Raw genomic sequence first — 12336 nt, 5'->3', positions numbered from 1 at the left:
TGGTTTTGGACAAGTTCTGTGAATCTCCATTATGCTGTCTATCCAGATTTATTTCAGGAAAAAGTCATATTAAACATACCCTCAAACACTAATGGCAAATATTTTTGATGTCTAATGCCAAACTCATTTCCAAAAGCGGCTTCTTTTTATTGATGTCAACCCAGATCTTGGATAATGCCAAACGTGGTGCTGGTGCCAGTAGTTCAGCATTGCTGGCCTCTAAAGGCATTTTAAATATAGTATTGTATTTAATTAACATGAAAATAAGTATTTTCATTTTCACTGAGAGGTTAATGTGGAGATTGCCCAGCTGCTGTAATGCTTTAAAAACACTAAACATTTAGGAAGAATAAAGTCTGCCATAACTATTAGATATTAACAAGTTAAACATGGCTGTTACCCAGCATAATGTCCATAGGCTTTAATATATGCAAATATAAGGTGGAATACAATGGAAAACCTTTCTTTAATGAAGCTAAAAAAATTAAGTGCTTCTCTGTTACTAAATGTGAATATACATATATACATAGGTTTTTCCCCAAAAACATCACTTCTGTATATGCAAGTTCTCTGCAGTTTAATTCTCCTCAAGCTGTATTCAGATGTTTTTCTCCCCTTTTTTTCCCTCACTTCTTATTTCACATCACAAACAGTATTCACAACAGTTATGAAACTTTTGTGAGGTATGTTTTATACATAACAGGTCTGCTCTTCTCTGTTACCAGGCCTTGTTTACCCCAGCCAGTCCTATGGTTTTAATACCAGTATTGAAATTCAGCTTGTTCCCTTTCTCATCAGAACTTTTTCCATATGTTTAGTTTCAACAAACAATATCAGAATATAAATAGAAAAAATGTTAAATTTAAAAAAAAACAAAACAACCTAAAAATGATGTTTTTATTTAAAGATAGAGAAACAGTAAATTTATTGTGGTCTCTTTCTAATATTTGGATGAGTGCTGATAAAGAGTACTCCATCAGAGCGATCCAAAGTGAGCAAGAGTTGCTAAAATTCTGTATGTGGCCAATGACACATGATAATTTGTTTAGTCAGAGACAATAAATAACATTACTTCCTGCAGCTTCTTAGTCACCTTTTCTATTTGGAAGCTGAGATCCACAAGCCAAGAAATATCTGTGTGTCAAGCTTGTTCTTGGTTTCCTGTGCAGTTTTAATTCAAAGGTCTGTAGTATCAAGATGATGATAACTTCCACGGTATCCCCTCAGAAAGAGTGCTCCACTTAGAGAATATTGCCAGGCTAGAAGGATGTTCCAGAGCAGTTGCAATATGGAGAGTAATTGAGTAAGAGCTGCTTTGAGGTTGGAGCTGCTCTACGCTTTTATGCAGAGATACATCTGTGTGAGACAAATGCTGGGGTTTAGTGTTGTCCAGCACTATTTTCCTACAGGAAGGAGATGCTGTGAAATTTGATTTATTACCTACCTTGCAATAGTGATAAACTCCAAATAAAGTTATTCCATCTTGTTTAAGCCAAATTTCATTATGTAATGTTGTCACCAGTGACTTTTGGCTACATTCATTCAACATCCGTGTGTGAAGTTCATTGATGATTTTTGTCTGCTGACCGGCACCCTCAGGCTAAGTATGCCAAGATAGTAAGGTGCTATCTTTTATTAAAAATTTAATACTGAAACCCATCAGCCTAATTTTAAATTATGGCAATTATTTTTAACTGTGCTGAAAAGGAGTCAGCTACTGGTTTACATACTCTGTATAAAAGTATGAACCCATTATCTCTGGTTGTAATATTTCTTGTTAAAGGTGTACTCACAAGAGGACAACTGGGCCTTGAGGAAATCATCCACCAGTACATTCGTAATGATGAGATACAGGAGGCAATTAATGTCCTGAGCACCATGAACTGGAACACCATGGGTCAGCGGTGCTTTATCTGCCTGAGTGCCATTTGCAACCACCTCCTTAAACAAAGGCTTACACCAGCCAGAGAAGGTAAGAGACTTTATATTTCTAATGGATTTCTGTGGTGTCTTGGTAATTCATGTGTGGATTATGACTATGTATTTATTGACTGTATAAAGAAGACCGTAATGAGACTCCACACAGACAGCCAGATTATGGTGCCTCATAATCACATGTCATTGTAGACAAGTAATTTCAATAAAATCTGGACCAATGCATTGACTACATTTTAGTTTGTATCAATAGTGACACTAAAATAATGCACATTGTAATATATATATATATATATATATATATATATATGCTACAGGCATTACTTAATATACATAGCACTATCATTATATTTTGTAACTTCATTCCATTCTATAAATTTAGCTTATGTTACAGAAGAAGGTTAGTTAATACAGGATTGAAATATTTGTGTTATATTCATGTTGAGACAGCACCAGGTTAAGGAGAGATGTTTTCCTGAAGTGGGGACAAGAGATTTTGGTATGTTTTTTAAGGTGCTTTCAAAGGGTCATTCTTTCATTACAAGATGCAAAGGCCTTGAATACACTATCCTCTGCTGCCTCCTTTAGGATTAAAGCATTTGTCCTTACTGTAATCCAGCCCCCTGCAGTAGTAGCTGGGGTCCCTCAGGAGAAATTATGAATTTTAAGTTTAGCCCTGTCTCTGCTAAAGCCTGGTGTGGTGCCTTCCTCCTGATTTGCTGTCTATCTTGAAACTCAGTAGACTTCAAGATTTGAAGTGCCTTGATTTAGTGAAGGTGTTATCCTCCAGTCTAGCAGGCAGACAGCTGGAGACCAGGCATCTTTTGTGGGAAGAGAGAATACTTAGGATTCTGGTGTGTTTGATGATAGAAAAACTCCAAGGTGTCCTACATTGCTGCCAAACCATCAGCTATCCCATTTTGTGGGATCTGATTTAAAAAATCTCTGTGTCGCAAACACAACATATAAACTCTAAATAAAACATGCTTTGAAAAGGACCTGTGAAAAGGGCTGGCTATGATACTCTTCTAAAAATATGTACATTATAAACAGATATCTGTGTGTTTCCCCCATGCAGCTGCCTAACACTGTTCACAGAAGAAGGAATTTTATTCCATCCAGGAGTTATTCTATCTAAATCTAACAAATTTGGCATGGTAATTTGTTTTCTTTTTTATTAACAAAACCCAGTGGGACCTTTTATTTATAGTGATGGGGCAGTTATCTTTGAGATCTTTATCCTGCCTTCAACATCAAGCTGGGCTATTTAATGAATGTATAACTGTGCCAGTAGTCACTCATATTCCATGTCAGTTGAAATATTTCAGAAGTTCAAAACATGCTGTCAAGAAAACAACAATGGCAAGGGAGTTTGGCTTGTTTTTCTATTTTAATCTAAATTGACTGCTGCTTTGAAAGAAAATACCTTTAAAGTTTGACTTATCTTACGATCTAGATTGGAGATAACACAAAACTAATTTTCTAGCAGTTTGTCTGGGTAACTAACACAGTGCTATTAGGACATTTAGTGCTATCAAGCCTAATAAAATCAAGTGTAACTATGCTTGGAAGTAAAGAGTAATTGCCACTATATACAGAAATGCCTAATTCAAACAAACATTAATAATGGCAAATCAATGAGATTCTGTCTGCCTAATGAGACAATAGGTTATATTTTGCTTGTAGAGCAACATAAATATACAGCAAATACTTATATATCAAATTCTCCCTTTTCTGCCTGTAAGGCCTTGTATTACATTGTTAACTCTGAAGCAGAAGTCAAAGAGCATAAGTATTATTGATCTTTTAATTTCCTTTCAGCTAAGTGTGTGGAACACATAAGTACTCTGTATGTTTACTTCTATTGTTTATAATTTTGTATTAAAAATGTGTAGAAAAATGCCCAAGAGCTTAAGCTGTGGAGTACAGCAGTCAGAAAATATTTAAAGAAGAGAGAACTTGTAACAAAAGGACTTTATTTTATTGATTACAAGGGAGGTTATCCTGTTTCCCACCACTACATGCTGTCAAACCCTTAGGGTTTCTAGACCCTTTTATTTAAAATTTTTAAAGAACTGTGGGCCGAAGGAGGTTCCTTAGACCTCAAGGCCTTCACAAAGAGGGTTCTGTTACCTGCTGACCTAACACAATAATTCCTGAAAAACTGAACTCCCTTGTTGTTTGCCTAAGAGGACAAAGACGATTTGAGCTAATTGAGAGTTGATCTCTACTGGACAATCTTGTTCACACTGTATTAGTCTCATGAGTCACTTTTAGTTGTAGGCTGCTGGTGAGAACTTGATGTGTTATAGACTTCTTTATCCTTTTGATAGCTTTTGTTGCTCAAAGTCATTGTCAGCTGTGCCTCCAAGCCAAAGTTTATATGCACAATTCTGTTTGTACAATCTGTCATATTTTAATTTCATCTGTCCTTCAACAACATCACATTTCATCACTGTTTGAGGAATTTGACTGACTGCAAACATGAGCAACCTGTTGTAATTGAAACTAATTCACTTGTTTCATTGCTGCTGTGTTTGAATTCCACAGCACAGCTTGAGGCAAGCCTTGGAACCTTTTATGCTCCAACAAGGCCTCTCTTGGATAGAACTGTGCTGGAGTACAGGGACCCCATCAGCAGATATGCAAGAAGGTTCTTCCACCACCTGCTCAGGTGAGTGACAGTTTCAACTTCTATCAACTTAAAATTAATTGCATATTTCAATAACTACCTACTTTAATGTGGTTAACGTTTTCTAAGAGGACCACCCCTGAAAAAAATGCATTCATTGTTAATGTTTGTTTAACTTGCACTTTGTTCCTTTCAAATAGAGTAATGCGGATAAAGTGCTATTCAGAGCTCTTCTGTCATCAATACACTTAAAATGAATCACCCTTTCCCATTTAGCTTGATAGAAAAAAAGATACCATGCTTCTGAGAGATTAATATTCACCAACTGCTTGCAGATTAGTTATAGAAAGAACTTAGAAACTTGGAGAAAACACTGAGTTTAGAAAGATTCTAGAATACAAAAGCATGCTGCATGGTCCAAGACGTTTTTGTCTTTGCAACACTGAAATATGAACTTTTGTTAGTCTCACTTTTAAAATTCTCATATGTAAATTCAGGTTCCAGTGATTTTCAATGCCGTTAAAATAAGAGGAGAAAATACAGTGTTGAACTTGTCTGTAAATTGTATAGAATCATAGAATGGTTTGGGTTGGAAGGGACCATAAAGATCATCTTGTTAAAACCCAGCCACCACAGGCAGGGACACCTTCCACTAGACCAGGTTGTTCCCAGCCCCATCCAACCTGGCTTTGAAGAGACAGGGCATTCACAACTTCTCTGGGCAACCTGTGCCATTCACCACCCTCACAGTAAAGAATTTCTTCCATATATCCAACCTAAATTTCCCCTCTTTCTCTTTGTAGTCATTACTCCTTGTCCTCCTACTGCAGTTCCTGACAGAGTTCCTCTCTGGCTTCCATGTGGGCTCCTTCAGATACTGGCAGGTTGCTATGGGGTCTTCACACAACCTTCCCTTCTCCAGACTGAGCAGCCCCAACTTCCTTGCCTTGTCTTCACAGGGAAGCTGCTCTGATATTAGACGAGAAACAATAACAAATTCAGCAAGAATTTATAGTACATTGCTTTATTGCTGTATTTTTTTCAACCCATTATAAATTTTGATATGAAGCAGTTCAACCTGTTCACAAATACAGCTGTGATGTTCGCTTTGGGAATTATCCAGTGGATAAAAATAAGGTGAAATTACCTTCTTAATGATACAATGTTTGTAACATCTTGTTGAGAAGGAGTGTAGATGGACACAGTGCAAAGACTGACAATGCACCCTTTTGCAGTGATTCATCCAGATTGTATTTACACTGTCAGCATGGGCAAAGGAAATTACTTTGATAGCACAGAATGTGCTTTTTTTCAAATCTAGAAGACAAATATTCTGTATCGTCTTCTACGTTTTGAGGCTGAAGAGGATCATCTTTCTGGTGAACAGGTCCATTCCAGTGGGGATATTATTCCTTGTAGAAGAATGATTCAATATTTGCATAATATGCAGCAGTCCTTCACTGGAGTTTTCTTAACACACATGGCCACAACAGTGGGTACAAACTCTGTTATTGCCTTTCTCCTAGAAACCAGCAGGGAAGATGCTGTTGTGGCAGTGGCCAACTTGTTGTGGCCGTGGGCCAGTTGCCTGCAGAGGACAGATGCAGGAAAAATGCCTCAGAGATTGCTGAGAGGTGTAACTCTAGTGCTCTTACATCTGCAAGAGAAAGGTGTGTTCCCTCTGACTCAGGGTTTGCTTCCAAGTGCTAGCAGGCATGCAGAGGCATGGGGCCCTGACTGAGCTGCCAGCCCTTGAGGCTGCAGCTGAAACACTGACTCAATCCTCCTAAAACAAGAACCTTCAGTGTCAGAACACTGCCTGGACAGTGTGAGGCACAGCAGGAGGTGTGCACGAGAGTCTCCTCATGTCTTTTACCTCCCACTGTAAAGCAGCCCTTGAACAATCTACAGTTGTGGCAGGTTTTGGAACAAATGTGTTATTTTGCTGTTTTCCTATTTTCAAAGGGATTTGTATTCAACCAAATCAAAGTGATAGGATCATGTGATTGCTGCAGAACAGATGGTAATGCTTAAAGCTTATCTCAGAAGACATAACCTAAGTACAAAATTAAATGTTCAAATATGGGAGATTTATCTGATAGAAAGCAAGGAAATGATGTTCAGAGATGATCATTATTGCATTAAAGTGGCTGTGCCTTAATTGGTGTTTATTTCCTTTTAGATGTTTTCTTAAGTGACTAGAATGATTTAAATGTAGGCTAAGCAGAGAGAACTACAGATTTGTGGGGAATGGTAAACCATGGTTCTGGGTGAGTGAATGCCATCCAGGCATGATGCAATGTCTAGGAGGATCACAGGGAGGCACAGTGCCCACTAATTCAGACACATGAAAGTTGCAGCTGCTGCTATTACATCTCTCTGTGATAGACTAGCAAGGCAAGGCACTCCTGCCAGCCTGATTTACAGCTGTGGGTTCAGAGCAGGAGAAAAGTGAGAAGGGAATTATGCTCCTGCCTTCTCAGGTCACCATGTTATGCCCATGAGGACACTTAAAATGGGGAGTTCCTCCCACTACCTGCCTGTCAGGGAAAGCAAGGTCAGGTGACATGGAGGGAATACAGAGGTGTGTTCACCACTGCAGGGAGAAAATTTGTGTGGCCAAAGCTCAACTGGAGCTGAAGCTGCCCACAGCTGTGGGAGACCATACAAACAGGGCCTTTTTTTAGATGCATTAACATCAAAAACCAGTGCAGCAATAGCGTCAGCCTGTTACAGGATGAGGATGGTCACCTCACAAACAGGGCCATAAAGCAAAGATGTTTAATGCTTTCTTTGTCTCTGTCTTCAACACCAGTGATGGGGTAAGGGGCTCCCAGTGCCCTGAACTGAACCCTGAGGACCATTCCAGTGCTCCAGCTGGACCCCCATGAGCCCGTGGGGCCTGCTGGGATTCATCTGAGAACACTCCCAGAGCTGGCTGATGTCATTGGGAGGCCTGTCTCCATTATTTTTGAATTGTTTTGGGAATCTGGAGAGGACACAGCTAACCAGAAGCTGGCAAACATTGTCCCAGTTTTCAAGAAGGACAAGAGGGATGACCCTAGAAACTTCAGGCTTCAAGTCAAATTCACTTCAGTGACTGGTAAATTATGGGGAAGATTATTCTGGGAAGTATTGAAAAGCACCTGAAGAATAAAGCACTCCTCAGTCCCAGCCAGCACAGCTTCATGACAGGAAAGTGCTGCTTATCAAACCTGATTTGCTTTCATGGCAGGGTAACCCACCCAGCTGATCAAGAGAAGCCAGCTGATGTTATACTTTTGGATTTCAGTAAAGCTTTTGATACTGTCTCTCATGAGATCTTCTGGAAAAAATGTTCATCCCCCAGCTGGATAAACACATCCTGGGATGAGCTCATGGCTGGGGCACAAAGGGTTACAGTGAACCGGGGTGACATCAGACTGGGGACCTGTCACTACTGGGGTTCTGCAGGGCTCCATCCTTGGCCCTGTGCTCTTCAACATCTCCATAAATGACCTGGACACAGGACTGGGAAGGACACTGAGCCAGTTCACAGACAGTACACGAGGGGGAGGAGCTGTTGGCTCCCCTCCAAGGCAGGGAGATGCTGCAGAGAGACCTCAACAAATGAGAGGACTGGGCAGTCACCAACCATGTGAAGTTTAACAAGGGCAAGTGGCAAATTCTGCACCTGGGGTGGTGCAGCCCTGGATGCACAGAATGGGGAATGAGAGGCTGGAGAGCAGTGCCATGGAAAGAGACCTGGGGATGCTGATTGATGGAAAGCAGTGCCCTGGCAGACAGAAGGTCACTTGGTTCGTTCAGCCTGGAAAAGAGAAAACAAAGGGAAGACCTAATGGTGGCCAGCATTCTCATGAGAGGAAGTGGAGAGGCAGGCACTGATCTCTTCACTCTGGTGACCAGTGACAGGACCTAAGGGAAAGGCCCAAAGCTGTGCTGGGAGAGGGTTAGGTTAAATATTAGGAAGAGGTTTTTCACCCAGAGAGTGCTTTTACACTGGAACAGGGGTCCCCAGGCAGTGGTCACAGCACGAGCCTGACAGAGCTCAAGGAGTGTTTGGAGGCACAGGGTGTGATTCTTGGAACTGACATTTGCATGGCTAAGAGCTGAACTTTCATGATCCTTGTGGGTCCCTTCCAACTCAGGATATTAGATATTTCTATGATTCTATTATTTGATTTATTCACTTTTTTACCCTTTTTCATTTAGCACTGAATACTTGCAGGCTAGTTACAAAACAGCTAGAGTATCTCTTCAGAGTGATTTTTTTCATCACAACGGATGTGTCTGTATGACCAAACCAGAAGACTTGGATGCAGAAGCCCTGTAAACTGAGATTGTAAACTTGATGCAAGATTAGGGGGCATTTGTTACTCTCTTGTGAGTGTGAGGAGACTAAAGCAAAATGATCGTTTTGTACCCTAGTGCAGCAAATGGAGGAAGCATAGTTATTTCTAAATTATATGCAGTGAAATTGTGGCTCATATTCAAAAAGCATTTCTTGGCATGGAGTAGGGCCTTCTGCAGTTCATTTGGGCTTCAGAAAGAGCAAGCAGCAGATTCACAGAAGTTAAACCTGGAAGACAAGGAACTAAGGAGAGAAGAGGAGAAGAGCTCAGAGGTTTGGTAGGAAGTCAGAGAAGTGGGGTTAGGAGCATGAGTAAAAGCCAAGGTGCTGGGGACAAAGGTCTGAAGGCAGGTGTGGGAATGTACAGTGTCCTGCAAGAAGGGCAGAATAGCAGCACAGAGCCAAATGGGAGAAGACAGCTTAGGATGTGTGTGGTGGGCTATGGAGGAGAGCAGACACATCAGGGATGGACAGGGAAGGGCGGAGTCTTTCATACAAGATTAAAACATTAAAATGCTTAAATATTTCAAGATCTAAATCTGAAAAATGTTCATATAAACAAAAGGTTTCACCCCGCTCTCCAGCTTTCCTTTGAATACCCCACCAATCTGCCTTAAGCCTTTTTAGAAGGACCAGCTCACAGGAGAGAAATATTAATTCATTCTACATGCTGAGACAGTCTTTGACCTGCCTACTGAGTCTGCCAAAAAAGTTCCATTTATTGTTGTACTTTTAAAGCTGTGAGTGTCTGTATTTACTAGAATTGAGAAATACAGTTACCTTGTCAGAAGGGTTATCCTCACCTAGTAAAAATCATGTGCCAGTGATTTTACTCTTTACTGTAGGCCAAAAGGTTGTATGTTCAGTTGAAAATAACTGGGGACATCCATTTTCACATTTTCAGGGAGATTATAGTCTATCTATTTTTCTACCATCAATGAGGTCAATTTCTAGAAAATGCTGAATGCAGTGATGGGAGATTCCCTCTTTAGGCATGAGGGCACTTTAGAAAGAAGATGCTTCATCCAAGCTGAGATGGGCAAAGGAACACTGACAGCACAATTGAAGCAGATTGCAATTAGAAGGAAGGAAAATTATTTGCAATATATTGGATTCAGCCATGTTATTTGTATCCATCATTATAAAAGCTAAGTTCTTAAATTTGCAAACCACACATCATCTTCAGCTTCCACTAAAATAGAAGCTTAGAGCTTTGCAGGCCCTGAATGTAAAATATGGAATACCTCCAAAAACAAGCATTCAGTATACAAAATTAAAATTAAAGGACTCTTAATTATATGCCAGGGATCCATTACAACAGTATTTATGGAATGAATAATTATTTTCCCTCTAAATCCTTATCTATAATTAAAAAATCCAGGAACTGAATTACAAGTACAGAAATGTATCTTAGGTGTTCCTTGCCACTTCAGTAGCACTCTGGTATTTCATTATGATGTCACTGCTTATAATAATATAATGCATTATATCATTATGTAAAATGTTGAGCAGAGGTGGATTTATTGGGAAGCCTTGGGGAGCTGTAACCTCCCTTTTTGCCCCCACCCTTTTGCTAGGTGTATTTGTGTAAGTGGCTGCAGCACCTCCTGCCTCTGTCTCATAGCCTCATGCAGCCGCATAGGGAGCACGGAATGGGACAGAACCATTTTGCACTCGTTAACTGCGGCATCGCTGACTCATGGCTTAGCTTCACTCTGATCAAGCATTTGGAAATTGTACTTGTCATATTTTCTAATGCATGAAATTATCTTGTTTGTTTGACACGGACACACTGGCACAAGCACACGCCTGCTCTGTTGTGTTCCATTTTTTGAGTGAGAAAACAGAGCTAGAAAGTAAAGTCTGAAATGCAGCACAGGAGTTGCAGAATTAAGATGCAGCCACAGTTCTGTGGTTCTGCTGTGCCCTTTCCTCCTTTGTAATTTTGTTTTTGTGTTTGTGAATACCCAGTCTAAGCATTGTTTTTCTTTTTCTTTTTTTTTTTCCCTGCATGGAAAAATACTAAGATTCAAAACCACTTGCACCTTTCAATCTGGTAATTTCATTAAGAGAATGTAATTTGGTTTTTTCCCCCTATAGTAAAAATATGTTTAACTACAAAGCAAAGCTTTGTTGTAAATAACAACATAGTGTTTTTTCACCTTTCATATTCACTGCTAGAATTTTGGATGGATTAATGAAAGATTCTCCTTTGTATGAATCCAAAAATGAGAACCTCCACCATGTCTTTACTTTTGCTATTTTCACTCCTTGAGAAATCTCAGAAGTGTTTTGCTCTTCACAGTGTTCCATGTAAGATGCTACTGGGTAAATGCAAAAAATTATCTTCGTATTGGGCAGAACACTCATCAAGCATTATGACTTTGTACACAGGACTTGATAGGCCTCCTTTGTAAATAAACATTCTTAAAGAAGATGAGAAGGTAAGTGGTCATTAGCATCAGGGGAGACCTGCTTCCAGCCACCACTGATCTTTATGAATCACTTCACTATTCAAGAGTTCTGAAGTGCACTTCTATACTACATGACATGATGCCTGGACACAGACAGTTATCACTTAAGTCCAAGACAGCCTTTGAAAAGCTAAAATAAAGCTCTTTTGCCCTGCAGGTACATCACTAATGCAGTACTAACTACCCCTTGGTAAGCAGGTTCCCGTATCAGTACACTGCAATCTCCAAAGTAGATATTCGCTGTGAGTATTTCCATCCTAAATAGGACCCTAAATCAAAGGTGAAAAAAATGCCTCAGCTCCATAGGAATAGTTCTCCATCCCATCTGCTGCCAACTGTATGGAACTGAGAGACAGAGTGAGCAAAGAGCTTTTATGATCCTTTTTAAGAGCACCCTAGAAGTAGAATCTATAATTATATTGGTACATAGTGTGTCACAAAATATGTATAAACATTAATGATGACATGGTTGAGGACTAAGAATGTCTTTTATATTCATAAGGTAACCTATTAGGCATTACATTATGCCTTCAGATAAAATGATCATTGATGGCAGTCAGGTTCTCTATGGTGGCCACATGAACAGAATTCATCTCTATGGGAGTAAGTTCAGTAGTAGCATTTTCACTAAAGTAGCACCTTCTGGAGAGGACTTTGAAGAGTCATTTTTTTGTCATCTTTTGAAAAACGATCAAAACCAAAGGTTTTCATATTAACATAGCACTGATAAATGAGAATTTATATTGCTGTGATGGAGCTACACATGAAAAGATTCCCCTGGTCATGCTTCTTGACCTGTTTTAGAAACAAGAAATAAAGGCACCTATTTAATGGAACTATGATATTTTTGCAGTTAAAGAGGTTAAAGATCTCATAAAAAGTTTAGACTGTCTTTGCTTCAGTCCTATGTTGTTAATGATTTCTTTTCTTAAACCAGCTCCAAC

The 12336-nt window shown here is 39.6% G+C and overlaps 1 protein-coding gene across 1 annotated transcript in view; it reads left to right on the top strand.

Annotated features, from left to right (window-relative positions):
* Nucleotides 1–12336, top strand: part of LOC121335734 (WD repeat containing planar cell polarity effector) — a 147024-nt gene that overhangs the window by 78731 nt on the left and 55957 nt on the right. Inside the window, 2 exon segments of the mRNA XM_041404135.1 lie at nucleotides 1784–1972; nucleotides 4486–4609. Of these exon segments, the coding sequence (XP_041260069.1) occupies nucleotides 1784–1972; nucleotides 4486–4609 (313 nt within the window).

This window comes from Onychostruthus taczanowskii, unplaced genomic scaffold, assembly GCF_017590055.1.
Source record: "Onychostruthus taczanowskii isolate IOZ18803 unplaced genomic scaffold, ASM1759005v1 scaffold21, whole genome shotgun sequence".
Classification (NCBI taxonomy): Eukaryota; Metazoa; Chordata; class Aves; order Passeriformes; family Passeridae; genus Onychostruthus; species Onychostruthus taczanowskii.
Note: the sequence above shows the minus strand (reverse complement) of the source record. Positions and strands in the feature narration are given on the sequence as shown.